General features: G+C 58.7%; 1 protein-coding gene and 1 pseudogene across 1 annotated transcript in view; both read right to left on the reverse strand.

The window, feature by feature from the left end:
• The window catches only part of LOC148050412 (uncharacterized), a gene marked incomplete at its 3' end in the record, with an annotated part of 65,608 nt that overhangs the window by 20,561 nt on the left and 27,935 nt on the right, over positions 1-17,112 (reverse strand). The window contains 8 exon segments of the mRNA XM_087742821.1: positions 7,392-7,554; positions 7,829-7,968; positions 8,340-8,429; positions 8,828-8,989; positions 9,386-9,511; positions 15,702-15,870; positions 16,145-16,284; positions 16,656-16,745. Of these exon segments, the coding sequence (XP_087598947.1) occupies positions 7,392-7,554; positions 7,829-7,968; positions 8,340-8,429; positions 8,828-8,989; positions 9,386-9,511; positions 15,702-15,870; positions 16,145-16,284; positions 16,656-16,745 (1,080 nt within the window).
• On the reverse strand, positions 12,980-15,124 carry LOC148050414 (uncharacterized; annotated as a pseudogene).

Raw genomic sequence — 17,112 nt, forward strand, 5'->3', positions numbered from 1 at the left:
GCCAAAGCAATGTGCGGCCTCTAAACAGGAGGCAGACTGGAAAAATGAACGCCCGAACCTAAAGGGGCTAGAGGAGCAAGATCGGGTAAGAAATGCCCACCTTATGGCGTCAGAGGATTCGCACGATGAAGGAAGGGCACCGGGGCAAAACACAAAGGTCTCCCCAGCTGATCCCCTGCTTTCAGTTAAGCTGGGGAATGAGACACTTTACATTTCTAGATGACACAGCAGCAACATATTCGGTCTTAAACAGTCGCAGAGGACCTGTGAGTCAATTCGCTATGTCAGGAATTGGTGCCAGGGGAAAACGAGGGACTAGGCCTTTCTTTCAGCCGACTAAGGGGGAAATTGGAAACAAAGCACTTGCACATGAATTTCTCTCTGTGCCAGAATGTCCCCTACCTCTGAGGGGAAGGGCTTCAGTAAAGAAATTGGGAGCACAGGTAACTCGTGCTCACAATAAAGTTGGAGTACACAGGCCGCAAAATAATGCCTGGCAGGCACAAGTGTACATGTTACCGCAATTGTCCGAAACAAAGAATGCTGAAAATAAGCAAGAACCAACTGAAGCCCCCTCTGAAATCATGAATGCAGCGGTTCCCTTTGAATGGGCAACCGAAAAACCTGGAAGCGCCAAAGCGGCAGAACCGCTAAAAGTGGAAGTGAAACCGGGAGCAAAGCCGCTAAGACAAAAACAATAGCCCATGAAATGGGAAGCTCGGGCTGGACTGGAGCCTATAATGAATAAGTTTCTAAAATACGGACGGTTGCCAGAGTGTCGGTCTGAATATAACACCCCGATTTGGCCCGATAAAAAGCCACGCTCCTGGGAATGTCGGTTAGTACAGGAACTAAGAGCTACTCATCAAATAGTGATTGAGGTACACCCGGTGGTGCCTAATCCTTACGCTCTGCTGACAACCCTAGTTGATTCAAATGTTTATTTGGCAGTGCTGGACTGAAAAGAGGCTTTCTTTTGTATTCCATTGGGTGAACAAAGTCAGAAGCTGTTCGATTTTGAAGGGGAGAGCCCTGCAATGGGACGCAAAATGCAGGTCTGCTGGACAGGGCTTCCTCAGGGATTCAAGAAGAGTCCTACCACCTTTGGTAATGGCTTGGCAAAAGAACTAGAGCAATGGCAAGCTAAGAAGCCTACCACTGCCTTCGTACAACATATAGATGATATCTTGTTGGGGGCAGACACGGCTCAAGAATGTAAAGAGGGGGGTGATTCATTTATTGAATTAATCTAGTGAACTCGCTGGGGTTGGCAGGCTACAGAGTGTCACGAAAGAAAGCACGGCTTATGCAGAAAAATGCAATTTAGCCTGCATTTGAAATATCCCAAGGAGAAAGGAAACTGGGAGCTGAGAGAAAAAAGGCCATCTGCCAAATCGCACACCACCACCCCACCCCCATCCAAAAAGAGAACTCAGCGCAGTTCTAGGAAGGGCTGCATGGCGTATTCATGGCTAAACCTTTGGAGGAAGCTGTTAAGGGACCAGGACAGCTATTGGACCGGACTCCAGAATGCCGGCAAGGATTTGACGAACTAAGAGTCGCTCTTAGGAGTGCTGTAAAGTAAGCTCTGCACGGCCAGGATGCCCGAGAGCGGCGGCACCTGCTGTGTTGCTAATACAAGAGGCACGAGAATTGACTTGGGCACAGAAAACAACTGTTTCTGTGCCACACGCTCTTGCAGCCGTGCTGCCACAGAAAGCGCATCGCTGGTTATCCCCGAGAACAGGTGTACTCTAGGCGTTCAGACTTGAAGGATACTCCTTTACAGAATGCTGACTGGGAGCCCTTCACTGATGGAAGCAGCTTGGTTGTGAAGGGGGAACGGAAGGCTGGGGATGCTCTTGTTACCTTGATTTAAGTCAAGTTGCTCCCACGGCTCCCCTTGCCCTGAGCCCTGGAACAAGCGGCTTGAACCTGCGGACGGGCACGATCCTGGGCCTACACAAAATACACGTCTCCCCCCGCCAGACAGACGACACCCAAACAACATGTGGCAGAGCGGTCCCCAGGTGGAGACGCCACTCTCTCTCCCACCAGCAGCGAGAACAAGTCTGCGTGCAGGGCTTCTGGGTCTAACGACAAAGAGCCCTGGAAAAAGGCTCTAACCCCAGCCCCAACCCTAACCCTGACCCCTAGCCCTACCCCTACCCCTACCCCGATGTAATTACATACCCAAAAACGCAGCCGCAGGCCCCGGCACGCTTGGAAGACTCACAGGCTCCCTACTAAAAAGAAATACCTCCGCCAAGCAAAATACAAGCAGAAGGAGCCTGTCTCCGGCTCTGCCACCGGATTCTCACTCCAAGGTACATCCTTGGAGCAAGGCGGAAGCAGCAGCATGAAGCCTGCCATTAGTGGCAGGCCCTGCACTAGCACTCCCTGCCAACCTCCAACGGACAAAGGTGGCCTGTACACCAGCAAAAACTCTGAAGGCCACCTCCACTTGCATTGCCTTCCTCCAAGAGGAACAACATTCAACCAAATTCAAACCATCCTACAAAACAGAGCAGCTATAGATTGCTTGGTACTTAGGGCCACCCACGGCTGTGCAGATTTGCAAGCACTTTGTTGGTTCAGCCGCACAGATAACAAGAAACCACCAGAAGCCCAATGGCAAAACTGGAAAGCTTTAGCACAAAGCATAAGATGGGACCCAAAAGGAAGAGAATGGTGGAACCGCTTGTCAACTCCATTTCCTTCTATTCCCCCAATATGGAAACCATTTATCCGCGCGGTACGAGCAGTTTTACTCCTTGTGGAGAGCAGAGTCTGCCCTTTTGCTCACCTATGCCCAACCCGTCTTGCTCAAATTCCTGCATACAAATACTACTCTGCGCCCGTTTAAAGCGCGCAGGTATGCGCTAAACAAAAGGAGGGCATGTTACTGAAGAAAAAGCTACAGTGTCAACACGGAGACCTTCCAAGACACGCGAACCAGAGTCTGACCAACAGCGACCTCGCCTCTGCAAGAGGCTCTGCTGTTAGAAGAAGCCAAACCAAATTGGCTGAAAGCAGCAGAGCACCAACCAAACAGTGCCAACTCAGCTACTAAATAAGCATGAAGTGCACTGGCATGGGGTGGGGGGGCCGTGTCAACAAATACTCAAAGGCGAATGTTAACAGGGCATGTCACGGCCAAAGCCAACAGGCTCGCTACATTGGAAAAAGGAATGCCTGGGAGGTCTTCAAATTGCATTAGAAGGAATCAAGAGTGTAACACGGGGTCCTTCTCGGGCTCCCAGCTCCAAGGCACCTTTATCGCTGACAATGCAAGGGGTTTTAGCTAGCGTGCGCTTCTGCTGCCTTCTTGCCGCTGCCCATGCACAAACGGCAAGAAAAGAAAATGCAAACAATCCATTTTGCTAACACCGGCTGCTGCCCGCACAGGCCTGCAGGCCCGTCGGGACACGCACGTGGGCCACCCGCTCTCGCTCCCCCTGCTTTGAGCAGGGGCCCTCGACCACGTGCTGACCTGCTGCCCCTTCTTCCTCCTCCTACCTCTTCTTCCCAGCCTTGGCCTTCGGAGGACAGGGCTGCAGCTGGGCCCTGTCACGGCCAAAGCAGCCTCCACTCGGGGAACAGCCCTGAATTCGAGTTTCGGCCCCTGGCTCTCAACGGCTAATTCCTCACTTGCGGCTTCACAAGCCGCTTCACAAGCCGCAAGGACGCAGGAAACAAAGGACAAAGGACGCAGGAAACCCCTCTCCTCCCCTTTCCTCAGGCTCAGGGTACATGTTACCGGAATCGTCCGAAACAAAGAATGCTGAAAATAAGCAAGAACCAACTGAAGCCCCCTCCGGCCTCTGGCCCGCGGCGCCTCCTAGGCCGACCTCCACAGGCGGCCCCCCGCCCCGCCCCCCCAACCGCCATGTGTGCCCCGCACATCCCCCACCTTTCTCCTGTAGAGGACGGGCTGGGAGCCCACTCCAGCCAGTCTGGAGGGGAAAACAGGACACAAGGGCAGAGAGAAAGGCAGACGCAGGGCCCTGGTGGCGACCCAGAGGCATGCAAAGGGCTCGGCCTGCCCACCCAAAGGCACACCCAGGGCTCTGGGCCGCACCACATCTGCAGCTCCAGGCCGCACCAAAGGGCACACGGAAATGGAGGGCCTTGGGAGGCACCGGAAGGCCCTTTGGTGGCCCCTCGCTTGCCCCAAAAGGCCCACGCTGGGCCCTAGGGCCCACGGAAAGGCAAACAGAGGCGCCTCGAGGAGACAAGAGGAGAAGAGCAGGGGGCTAGGCAAGATGAAAAGCTGAAGGGCGCTCCCTTCATGGGACACCAAAAGCGGGCCCTGGGTGGGAACCCAAAGGCCCATCAGGAGCACTTGATGGGACGAGAGAAGAAATGCCCAGAACAAGGCGCCAGCCTTCAACAGCACCTACAGATCCCACTCACAGAAGGCAGGAGTATAGCTTTACAGAGCTTCACTAGCCCCTCAGCTAGCCCGGCCACAAAGCTTTCTCAACAAGGCAAAAGCGCTGCCTGCTCTTCTCTTCCCTACTGCAGATGCCCTGTCAAACTGCGTCTTAGCCTGACCGAGGCTGTAGGAGGGAGACAGGCGAGGGAAAACATGGCAGGGAAAACGCCCAGGCACACTATGGCCTGGCATGAATAAAGACAGGCACAAGCAAGCCCCTGGGAGAAAACTCTTTATTCTCTGCCTGGGGGAGCTGCCCGCGCGCTCTCTGGCCCTGGAGCCGCACGCCTCCTCAGGACACCCTCCACAAGGCTCCCAGCTACCGCCCTCTTCAATGACTCGGGCTGCACGGGCTCCTCCAGGAGCAGCTTTAAACGCACCGGTCTGCGCCATGCTCCTGCCTGCCTAGGGGGCTTCGGACCTGCTGGAGGCACGGGCTGCCTCGGAAACTGCGCGCCCGTGCAGGGGAGGCTGCCTGCCGTGCTCCCCGCCCTCAGGATACGCACACTTTCACACGCGGGCACTGAAGACCTTGCTGGGGCTCCGCAGGCGTCATCCACGGACTTTGGCAGGTCTTCCGGTGCCCGGCGAGCATCTCGCTCAGGGCCTCGCAGGACAGGTGGGAGGAGAGGAGCTGACCTCTCCTCTTTCAATTCGCCTGCTGCCTCTGAAGGCCTGACTGTTGCAGGCAGACGGAGAGGTGGCAAGACCTTCCTTGCTGGAAGCGTCGCCGAGTCTTCCTTGCCCTTCCTTTCTGCCTCTAACTTCTTCCTCACGGTTGCCACAACTTCAAGCACAACGCTTCGGGCATAGCCCATCAATTCCGCATCCAGCTGCTGAACTCTGCAGATGGCCTTTTGGATGCTCTCCTCGGCAAGCTCACGACTCACTCGGGAGACGGCAGCACCGTTTTGCAGCGGTTGCAACACGGGCAACTTTGCTCTCTTGCTTGCTTCTGGCAGCTGCTCTTCCCAGCCTCTGCGTGATCCTTGTCCTTCTCTCACGCCCTGAAGCTTCAGGATCTCAGAAAACTCACAGCAAAAGTCCTCTTCAAACTGAGAAGCTACAAACGATGACAAGGTGGACCTAACACTTGCAATGGCCTCTTTGGTCCTTTGCTCAAGACAGGACCGCCAAGATGCTCTCTCGGAAGCTGCTACTTCCGCCTCCCCCGCCTGCCTGACGGCCCTGCCTCAGCTGCAGCACACCTCCACGATGCCAAAAGCTCCCCAAACCTCTCCAGCACGGTCGCCACAATCTCTCCAGCCACCACTCTCATTTTCTCCCGGCCATCCGCGGGACAAGCGTCCAAAGGCTCTGCCTCTCTGGCACTGCCAAACAACCTTCCGCTGACCTCACGGGGAGCCCTCCTCAAGACGTGGACGCACTGAGCCAGCGCCTTCACCCGCTCCAGCACTTCCTCGACCATGCTCTCAGCCACCTCTTTGAGCTCCTGGTCTTCTGCCAGCGCAGCCCGCAGCAGCGCAGCCTCTATGCTCTTAGGCGCTTCTTCTCCGGCACGCTTCGGACACTACAATGAGGAGCACTTGATGAGTCAACGTGGTCCTTCACCTCCCTTTGCTTTCCTCTTCCTCCTCACAAGACGCCTGCCCACACGAGTCCCTACCAGTCAAGCTTGAAACACTTCTCTCTAGGCCTTCTCTCTAGGCCACCTGGCCCACGCAGCTTGCGGCTCTCCCGCGGCCAGGAGACAAGTGCTGGGGGCACTTCTCAGAATCAAGCACGTGACATTTTCCTTAGAGCAAAGGGTGCTCTAGCCCCTTCCGCCCGCACTTCGGCACGCTCAACCAGCTGCCGGGGGCCCTGAACTGCAAGCTACTGCCTGCCTGGCTACCGCTGACCGTGGCCAGAGGACAGGCCCCAGGGCACAGCAGGCCCCCCCACGGGACGCTACTTCCAACGCGCTCCTTGGCTCCAGCCGCGGGAGACGCTGCGCACAGTTGAAGAGCGGAGGCAAAGCCGTGGAAGGTACTGCGCCACGCTCTTGGCTCCAGGCTCTTCTGCCACGGGTCCCACGCACTCCTGGGAAACTGCTGCCCTGCACGAGGGTGGCCCCTTGGCCCCTTTGCGAGGCCAAACGCCAAGAACGCTGCTTTTCCGAGCAGAAAAGGAAACCATCCTTTTTCTTGTGGCGCCTGGCTCTTGGCTGCCAGCCCAAGGAAACATCCTTGGGACCGGAGGCACTCTCAAAGTCCACCGTGGGCTGCCAGCCTCGGGCAAACTGGGCAAGAAGGCGCGAGTCAAGAACAGAGCCAGGCAGCGGCCTCAAATTGTCCTCTCCCGTCATTTGCTCTTTTGCAGCTTGACAGCCTGGCTGCCACGGCAGAAGGAGCTTAACCCTTCACCCTGGCGTCCATACCACCCCACACCACCGGCAAACGCTTCCCGACACGCTGTTGCAGGGGATGGACCTGGGCAACGGTTAGCGGGGCCCCCACTAAGGAGAACAGGGCAACAGCAGGCTCTCCGCTAAGCTAATCCAAGACCTCCTTGAAGAGAAAACCAGCCCAACAAAGCCCAAGCACCACCACTGTCAGCTTCAGCGACGCTGCACCTTTGCAACCAGAGCTTTGCAACCAGATGCAAAACCAGCACCAGGGACCGTGCGGCCATTGAGTGCACCTCACACGTTCATGTTAAATGTGCCAGTCTGCGTGCAGAAGCGGCCACTGAGAGTGCCCAGGCACAGGCAGAAAGGGACAGTGCCTCGAGTCCGAGGGACACAGGAAGGAAAGCGACCGCTTCTTGCTCTCTGACAGCCACCCGCAAACGCGCACACCAGCCACGCACCACCTCCTCAGCAACCAGGCACCGCTTGCAAGCCCCCAGCGCCTGAGGGGGGGGGGGGGCAGCACCCTCTCCTGAGGCCCGGGTACCAGCGAGCTGCCGCACAGCAGAGGCGGCCCCCTGCATCCACCCAGCTCCTACTCACCGCCTTCCCTTTGACAGCGGACTTCTCAGACCTGCTCCGCGTGCCTGGCTGTCTCCTCTCTCCCAGCTGCTGCTGCTGCTGGCACTCGACCTGCCGGAGGAGGCGTTGCTCTTTTTCAAGAGCCTCCAGTCTTTCAATCCGCTTCTTGAGCCCAGTCAGGTGCCTGTCAAGAGAAAGAAGGCAGCTGAGAAGGAGCCAGTTTCCGCTCAGACACTCCCATCAGCCTGCTCCGGCTTGCTTTGCTCCACTAGACCCCGCAGCAGCTTCCACATGCCACTCCAAGGCTCCAAACGCAGACTGCGCCAACGTGTTCGCAGCCGCCAACGCCCCCTTCCACCGACGGGCTTTGCTTGTTTACTGCAACAAGGACGCTCCAGGACTTCTCTCAGGGACCACGCACCCCCTTCAAGAGCAACCCTTGCTTGCCCTTTGCTTACCTCTGCCTCCTCTGCCTCTCGCCACCTGGCAAACTCTTTCTTTGCTCCCGCAGCAGCCACTCTCGCAGGCGAGAAACATCAGTCCCTCCCGGCACTTCCCAGCCATCCTCTAATTGCGCCAGCTCTTGACGAAGCTTCTTCTGAAAGGTGACACCAGGCTGTGGCTTGCTGTTGCCTGCACGAGCGCTCACGCCCCTGCGCGCTCAGGCCTCCCGCGGGCCCAGGACACCGCTCTGCTTCGGCCACGCCACGAGGGCCCAAGAGAAATGCTTCCCTCGGCACTCCGCGGGCTTCCACGTGACTTTCCTGCCCATCCGCACCCCGGCACCCTGCGCTACCCCAGCTCGCAGCCCGGTACTCCTTTCCCTGCCACAGCGCCTGGCCCAGCCGCACAGCCCTCGCCTCTGCTGCACTGACCGCCTCCCCTTTACTTGCCAGAGGCCGCAAGTAAAGCCCCAGCCTTTGGCACCGTGCCGCTCACAGGGGTCCACCAACACGCCGCTTCGCCTACCTCCTCTCGCACGAACATTTTCTCTGCCTCCAGCTTCAGCGTGGTCAGGTACTGCCTGTACTCATTGAACTCCTTCAGAGTGCAAACCACCTAGGGAGAGAGGAGGGGAGATATCCCCCAACAACTCTCAACCCACCTACGTAGACTCTCTTCCCCAAAACACACCAAACCCAGGAGCTGCTCCTCTCCACACCCTCCCCTCCCCTCCCCTCCCTTCCTCGCTGCCGGGGACCCTGACTCCCCCCGCCGCCAGGGCTCAGCGGTGCTCCTCGCCCCAGCGCCACGCCTCACGCCGGCTGCCTCCTCAACACTCGGGCAGCGCGGGGCGGACGGAGAAGAGCAGGACTGCGACTTGCCCGAGGGATGCTGCCGCCACTTCTGCTCCCAGCAAAACCAGCCCCACAGCCGGGCAACAGCCGGCTGCAGCAAGCGCTCTGGGAACCCCGCTTGATGAGCGCTGCTTTTAGCAGCCCCACCTCCAAACCTACTTTGCCATCACTGGTGATGGAACCCTCTCTCTTCAGCCTCCGCAGGTTGTCCTTGCGATTGTGGTAGGCCCGCAGATGCGGGTCATGCAGGCTGTTGTATTCCGTGCTCAGCTGGCGGCAGCATGGATCTCCCAGATTGAAATAACCAGAGGGCTGCTGAAGCTGTAAGAGACATTGCCCAGACTAGGAAGGAGGCAGGAGACAGCAGCGCTTGTCAAAAGGGGAAGGTACTTGCAAGACCCACACTCTTCTCCAGCCTTCGGAAGGCACACAGAACCCCACAGCCAGACTGCAGGGCCACGCTGGACCGCGCTAGGCTGCACCAGGCTGGGCTGGGATGGGCGGGGCTGGGATCGGGGAGAGAACACAAACCCCACCAGCACAGTAGGCATCCGAGGCCACCGGCAAGAACTGCAGACCTCAAAGGAACCTTCAGACTGAAAAGTTCAAGCCCAGCCCTTAAAACGCAGGTCCGCGCCAGGCAGCCACGACCTCCCCTCTACTCCCTCCAAAAAAAGGAGGAGGGCTGGCTCTTCTACCCCTTCCCACTTCCTTTACCTTTTCCCCCAGCTTTGTCCTGCAGAAGACAGGCTTGGAGCCAGGCACCACAGGGATCTTGACACCAAGCGGGAGGTCCAGCAGCCCACTCCCTCCTCCTGACACTGACGGTCTCCTCTTCCCGAGCTACAAAGAGGGACGAGACACTCGTCGGCACTCAGCCGCTAGCTCCAGAAGCCTCCTGCACGGCACTTGCTAGAAAGGCTCTCCCAAGACTCCAACCAAGCGGAGCGCCAAGAGCGGCCCAGTCAAAGGCTGCTCTCTGCTTCCTCCACCACGGCCCCACAGCTCCCATCCCTTCCTCAACCCACGGCCGCGTCCTTTCGCACCGACCCCTCCCACCTGCTTAGACGCAAGCCAGGCTGGGCAGCGAGGCAGGACGCCCTGCAAACTCTCCCCACCAGCCACCTCTGCGTCCCTCCTAGCTCCCTGCGCACGCCCCAGGCCCCCACAGCAGCCCTGCCTGTCCCACGCTCCCGGCATCAGCCCTCTCCTTCGCACCGTTCCTCACCTCTCCCCTCTTCCGCACCGCGTCCACGTTTCCCATGACACCAGTGAGACGCTGCTCCATGGCTCCTTCCAAGAGCTCTCCGAGAGCTCCGACCCTGCGCTGGCTCCTCTTGCTCCAGAGGCACCCAGCTGTGGCCACCACAGCCGCTCTCCCAGCGAGCGGCTATATAGAGCCAGCGCACATTCTTGCATCATCATCGCCTTGCTGGGCCACTGCATTGTTGCATCAGCGCCTCGCTAGGCCGCCGCCCAGCTGCTGCCCGGCCACCCTGCAGGCCCCTCGGGACACGCACGGGGGCCACCCGCTCTCGCTCACCCGCCTCTTCATCTCCTGCACAAACAGCAATTTGCCAATTAGCAAAACTACTAACCGCTTCTGCCTTCGGAAAGGAATTGGTGGAAATTTGGCTATGTGCAAACAAAGCACGGAAAGTCGGGCTGCCCAGCTGCTCTGGGACTTGTACCCTAGGTGTGCTTCTCCCTAACATTACCAGAGTCAATGAAATGAACGCAGGGCTACGGATAGGAGCACCTAGGAACAGGCATCGAAGAAGCCACAATCCGTTCATTCATCGGCCAGCTGGCTTCCATTCCTTTACCAGGTGCTTTCTTCCTTGCTTAGCAGTTAGTGAACTTGCAAAAGCAACAGCCAATATTTTGGCACTTTCTGAACAAATAGGGAATGAGACTTCTGATGCGATCCAAGCCTGTCCAGGCGACACCTGAAAATCATAACGCGGATTGGAAAGATATGCACGTGTTGCTTAATACTTTACTTCTCCCCGAGGAGAAGGGAATGGTGTTAGGCAAAGCTCCGGAGGACAGCATGAGGTTAAACACCAGGGAGGGTCCGGATCGTCTTCTGCCTGCACAAGAACCTGCCTGGCATCCAAAGACGGCAGCAGGGTGACTGATGATTAAACAGTATCAGCAGTTCCTTTTGTGTGGGGTAAAGCAGGGGGTACCTAGATCTACAAATCTTGCCAAGTTCTATCAGGGGGTACAGAGTGAAAATGAGGACCCCTCTACTTTCTAGGAGAGGCTGTGTGAAACTGCTAGAAAACGGATGGATTGGAATGCGGATGATGAAGCAAATGGGAGGGTGTTCAACACCGTCTTTCTTGGGCAGTAGGCGCAGGAGAGAAGGAGAAGGTTACAGAAAGTCGATGGGGACAGGGCTATGTCGCTAACTGGGATGAGAGAGAAAGGAAAGAGCAACAGAGAACAGAAGGAAGTTGCAAGCATCTTTGCTGGCAGCAGCAAGAAACGGCCAGAATAGTAGAAGGAAAGGTAGGGGTGGAAGTGGAGTAAGAGGGGGTCGAGGCAGAATGACGCCGGGAAGAGGTTCACAAAACCTAACCCTGGTGGGGCCAAAGCAATGTGCGGCCTCTAAACAGGAGGCAGACTGGAAAAATGAACGCCCGAACCTAAAGGGGCTAGAGGAGCAAGATCGGGTAAGAAATGCCCACCTTATGGCATCAGAGGATTCGCACGATGAAGGAAGGGCACCGGGGCAAAACACAAAGCATGAAGTGCACTTGCACGGGGGGGGCCGTGTCAACGAATACTCAAAGGCGAATGCTAACAAGGCATGTCACGGCCAAAGCCAACAGGCTCGCTACATTGGAAAAAGGAATGCCTGGGAGGTCTTCAAATTGCATTAGAAGGAATCAAGAGTGTAACACGGGGTCCTTCTCGGGCTCCCAGCTCCAAGGCACCTTTATCGCTGACAATGCAAGGGGTTTTAGCTAGCGTGCGCTTCCGCTGCCTTCTTGCCGCTGCCCACGCACAAACGGCAAGAAAAGAAAATGCAAACAATCCATTTTGCTAACACCGGCTGCTGCCCGCACAGCCCTGCAGGCCCGTCGGGACACGCACGTGGGCCACCCGCTCTCGCTCCCCCTGCTTTGAGCAGGGGCCCTCGACCACGTGCTGACCTGCTGCCCCTTCTTCCTCCTCCTACCTCTTCTTCCCAGCCTTGGCCTTCGGAGGGCAGGGCTGCAGCTGGGCCCTGTCACGGCCAAAGCAGCCTCCACTCGGGGAACAGCCCTGAATTCGAGTTTCGGCCCCTGGCTCTCAACGGCTAATTCCTGACTTGCGGCTTCACAAGCACAAACAAAGGACGCAGGAAACCCCTCTCCTCCCCTTTCCTCAGGCTCAGGGTACATGTTACCGGAATCGTCCGAAACAAAGAATGCTGAAAATAAGCAAGAACCAACTGAAGCCCCCTCCGGCCTCTGGCCCGCGGCGCCTCCTAGGCCGACCTCCACAGGCGGCCCCCCGCCCCGCCCCCCCAACCGCCATGTGTGCCCCGCACATCCCCCACCTTTCTCCTGTAGAGGACGGGCTGGGAGCCCACTCCAGCCAGTCTGGAGGGGAAAACAGGACACAAGGGCAGAGAGAAAGGCAGACGCAGGGCCCTGGTGGCGACCCAGAGGCATGCAAAGGGCTCGGCCTGCCCACCCAAAGGCACACCCAGGGCTCTGGGCCGCACCACATCTGCAGCTCCAGGCCGCACCAAAGGGCACACGGAAATGGAGGGCCTTGGGAGGCACCGGAAGGCCCTTTGGTGGCCCCTCGCTTGCCCCAAAAGGCCCACGCTGGGCCCTAGGGCCCACGGAAAGGCAAACAGAGGCGCCTCGAGGAGACAAGAGGAGAAGAGCAGGGGGCTAGGCAAGATGAAAAGCTGAAGGGCGCTCCCTTCATGGGACACCAAAAGCGGGCCCTGGGTGGGAACCCAAAGGCCCATCAGGAGCACTTGATGGGACGAGAGAAGAAATGCCCAGAACAAGGCGCCAGCCTTCAACAGCACCTACAGATCCCACTCACAGAAGGCAGGAGTATAGCTTTACAGAGCTTCACTAGCCCCTCACCTGGCCCGGCCACAAAGCTTTCTCAACAAGGAAAAAGCGCTGCCTGCTCTTCTCTTCCCTACTGCAGATGCCCTGTCAAACTGCGTCTTAGCCTGACCGAGGCTGTAGGAGGGAGACAGGCGAGGGAAAACATGGCAGGGAAAACGCCCAGGCACACTATGGCCTGGCATGAATAAAGACAGGCACAAGCAAGCCCCTGGGAGAAAACTCTTTATTCTCTGCCTGGGGGAGCTGCCCGCGCGCTCTCTGGCCCTGGAGCCGCACGCCTCCTCAGGACACCCTCCACAAGGCTCCCAGCTACCGCCCTCTTCAATGACTCGGGCTGCACGGGCTCCTCCAGGAGCAGCTTTAAACGCACCGGTCTGCGCCATGCTCCTGCCTGCCTAGGGGGCTTCGGACCCGCTGGAGGCACGGGCTGCCTCGGAAACTGCGCGCCCGTGCAGGGGAGGCTGCCTGCCGTGCTCCCCGCCCTCAGGATACGCACACTTTCACACGCGGGCACTGAAGACCTTGCTGGGGCTCCGCAGGCGTCATCCACGGACTTTGGCAGGTCTTCCGGTGCCCGGCGAGCATCTCGCTCAGGGCCTCGCAGGACAGGTGGGAGGAGAGGAGCTGAGCGCTCCTCTTTCAATTCGCCTGCTGCCTCTGAAGGCCTGACTGTTGCAGGCAGACGGAGAGGTGGCAAGACCTTCCTTGCTGGAAGCGTCGCCGAGTCTTCCTTGCCCTTCCTTTCTGCCTCTAACTTCTTCCTCACGGTTGCCACAACTTCAAGCACAACGCTTCGGGCATAGCCCATCAATTCCGCATCCAGCTGCTGAACTCTGCAGATGGCCTTTTGGATGCTCTCCTCGGCAAGCTCACGACTCACTCGGGAGACGGCAGCACCGTTTTGCAGCGGTTGCAACACGGGCAACTTTGCTCTCTTGCTTGCTTCTGGCAGCTGCTCTTCCCAGCCTCTGCGTGATCCTTGTCCTTCTCTCACGCCCTGAAGCTTCAGGATCTCAGAAAACTCACAGCAAAAGTCCTCTTCAAACTGAGAAGCTACAAACGATGACAAGGTGGACCTAACACTTGCAATGGCCTCTTTGGTCCTTTGCTCAAGACAGGACCGCCAAGATGCTCTCTCGGAAGCTGCTACTTCCGCCTCCCCCGCCTGCCTGACGGCCCTGCCTCAGCTGCAGCACACCTCCACGATGCCAAAAGCTCCCCAAACCTCTCCAGCACGGTCGCCACAATCTCTCCAGCCACCACTCTCATTTTCTCCCGGCCATCCGCGGGACAAGCGTCCAAAGGCTCTGCCTCTCTGGCACTGCCAAACAACCTTCCGCTGACCTCACGGGGAGCCCTCCTCAAGACGTGGACGCACTGAGCCAGCGCCTTCACCCGCTCCAGCACTTCCTCGACCATGCTCTCAGCCACCTCTTTGAGCTCCTGGTCTTCTGCCAGCGCAGCCCGCAGCAGCGCAGCCTCTATGCTCTTAGGCGCTTCTTCTCCGGCACGCTTCGGACACTACAATGAGGAGCACTTGATGAGTCAACGTGGTCCTTCACCTCCCTTTGCTTTCCTCTTCCTCCTCACAAGACGCCTGCCCACACGAGTCCCTACCAGTCAAGCTTGAAACACTTCTCTCTAGGCCTTCTCTCTAGGCCACCTGGCCCACGCAGCTTGCGGCTCTCCCGCGGCCAGGAGACAAGTGCTGGGGGCACTTCTCAGAATCAAGCACGTGACATTTTCCTTAGAGCAAAGGGTGCTCTAGCCCCTTCCGCCCGCACCTCGGCACGCTCAACCAGCTGCCGGGGGCCCTGAACTGCAAGCTACTGCCTGCCTGGCTACCGCTGATCGTGGCCAGAGGACAGGCCCCAGGGCACAGCAGGCCCCCCCACGGGACGCTACTTCCAACGCGCTCCTTGGCTCCAGCCGCGGGAGACGCTGCGCACAGTTGAAGAGCGGAGGCAAAGCCGTGGAAGGTACTGCGCCACGCTCTTGGCTCCAGGCTCTTCTGCCACGGGTCCCACGCACTCCTGGGAAACTGCTGCCCTGCACGAGGGTGGCCCCTTGGCCCCTTTGCGAGGCCAAACGCCAAGAACGCTGCTTTTCCGAGCAGAAAAGGAAACCATCCTTTTTCTTGTGGCGCCTGGCTCTTGGCTGCCAGCCCAAGGAAACATCCTTGGGACCGGAGGCACTCTCAAAGTCCACCGTGGGCTGCCAGCCTCGGGCAAACTGGGCAAGAAGGCGCGAGTCAAGAACAGAGCCAGGCAGCGGCCTCAAATTGTCCTCTCCCGTCATTTGCTCTTTTGCAGCTTGACAGCCTGGCTGCCACGGCAGAAGGAGCTTAACCCTTCACCCTGGCGTCCATACCACCCCACACCACCGGCAAACGCTTCCCGACACGCTGTTGCAGGGGATGGACCTGGGCAACAGTTAGCGGGGCCCCCACTAAGGAGAACAGGGCAACAGCAGGCTCTCCGCTAAGCTAATCCAAGACCTCCTTGAAGAGAAAACCAGCCCAACAAAGCCCAAGCACCACCACTGTCAGCTTCAGCGACGCTGCAACTTTGCAACCAGAGCTTTGCAACCAGATGCAAAACCAGCACCAGGGACCGTGCGGCCATTGAGTGCACCTCACACGTTCATGTTAAATGTGCCAGTCTGCGTGCAGAAGCGGCCACTGAGAGTGCCCAGGCACAGGCAGAAAGGGACAGTGCCTCGAGTCCGAGGGACACAGGAAGGAAAGCGACCGCTTCTTGCTCTCTGACAGCCACCCGCAAACGCGCACACCAGCCACGCACCACCTCCTCAGCAACCAGGCACCGCTTGCAAGCCCCCAGCGCCTGAGGAGGGGGGGGGGGGCAGCACCCTCTCCTGAGGCCCGGGTACCAGCGAGCTGCCGCACAGCAGAGGCGGCCCCCTGCATCCACCCAGCTCCTACTCACCGCCTTCCCTTTGACAGCGGACTTCTCAGACCTGCTCCGCGTGCCTGGCTGTCTCCTCTCTCCCAGCTGCTGCTGCTGCTGCTGCTGGCACTCGACCTGCCGGAGGAGGCGTTGCTCTTTTTCAAGAGCCTCCAGTCTTTCAATCCGCTTCTTGAGCCCAGTCAGGTGCCTGTCAAGAGAAAGAAGGCAGCTGAGAAGGAGCCAGTTTCCGCTCAGACACTCCCATCAGCCTGCTCCGGCTTGCTTTGCTCCACTAGACCCCGCAGCAGCTTCCACATGCCACTCCAAGGCTCCAAACGCAGACTGCGCCAACGTGTTCGCAGCCGCCAACGCCCCCTTCCACCGACGGGCTTTGCTTGTTTACTGCAACAAGGACGCTCCAGGACTTCTCTCAGGGACCACGCACCCCCTTCAAGAGCAACCCTCGCTTGCCCTTTGCTTACCTCTGCCTCCTCTGCCTCTCGCCACCTGGCAAACTCTTTCTTTGCTCCCGCAGCAGCCACTCTCGCAGGCGAGAAACATCAGTCCCTCCCGGCACTTCCCAGCCATCCTCTAATTGCGCCAGCTCTTGACGAAGCTTCTTCTGAAAGGTGACACCAGGCTGTGGCTTGCTGTTGCCTGCACGAGCGCTCACGCCCCTGCGCGCTCAGGCCTCCCGCGGGCCCAGGACACCGCTCTGCTTCGGCCACGCCACGAGGGCCCAAGAGAAATGCTTCCCTCGGCACTCCGCGGGCTTCCACGTGACTTTCCTGCCCATCCGCACCCCGGCACCCTGCGCTACCCCAGCTCGCAGCCCGGTACTCCTTTCCCTGCCACAGCGCCTGGCCCAGCCGCACAGCCCTCGCCTCTGCTGCACTGACCGCCTCCCCTTTACTTGCCAGAGGCCGCAAGTAAAGCCCCAGCCTTTGGCACCGTGCCGCTCACAGGGGTCCACCAACACGCCGCTTTGCCTACCTCCTCTCGCACAAACATTTTCTCTGCCTCCAGCTTCAGCGTGGTCAGGTACTGCCTGTACTCATTGAACTCCTTCAGACTGCAAACCACCTAGGGAGAGAGGAGGGGAGATATCCCCCAACAACTCTCAACCCACCTACGTAGACTCTCTTCCCCAAAACACACCAAACCCAGGAGCTGCTCCTCTCCACACCCTCCCCTCCCCTCCCCTCCCTTCCTCGCTGCCGGGGACCCTGACTCCCCCCGCCGCCAGGGCTCAGCGGTGCTCCTCGCCCCAGCGCCACGCCTCACGCCGGCTGCCTCCTCAACACTCGGGCAGCGCGGGGCGGACGGAGAAGAGCAGGACTGCGACTTGCCCGAGGGATGCTGCCGCCACTTCTGCTCCCAGCAAAACCAGCCCCACAGCCCTGGGCCCTCTGACAGCAACAGCCGGCTGCAGCAAGCGCTCTGGGAACCC

The sequence above is a fragment of the Nipponia nippon genome, unplaced genomic scaffold (genome assembly GCF_047370975.1).
Source record: "Nipponia nippon isolate SJK-2023a ecotype South Korea unplaced genomic scaffold, ASM4737097v1 scaffold_83, whole genome shotgun sequence".
Taxonomy (NCBI): domain Eukaryota; kingdom Metazoa; phylum Chordata; class Aves; order Pelecaniformes; family Threskiornithidae; genus Nipponia; species Nipponia nippon.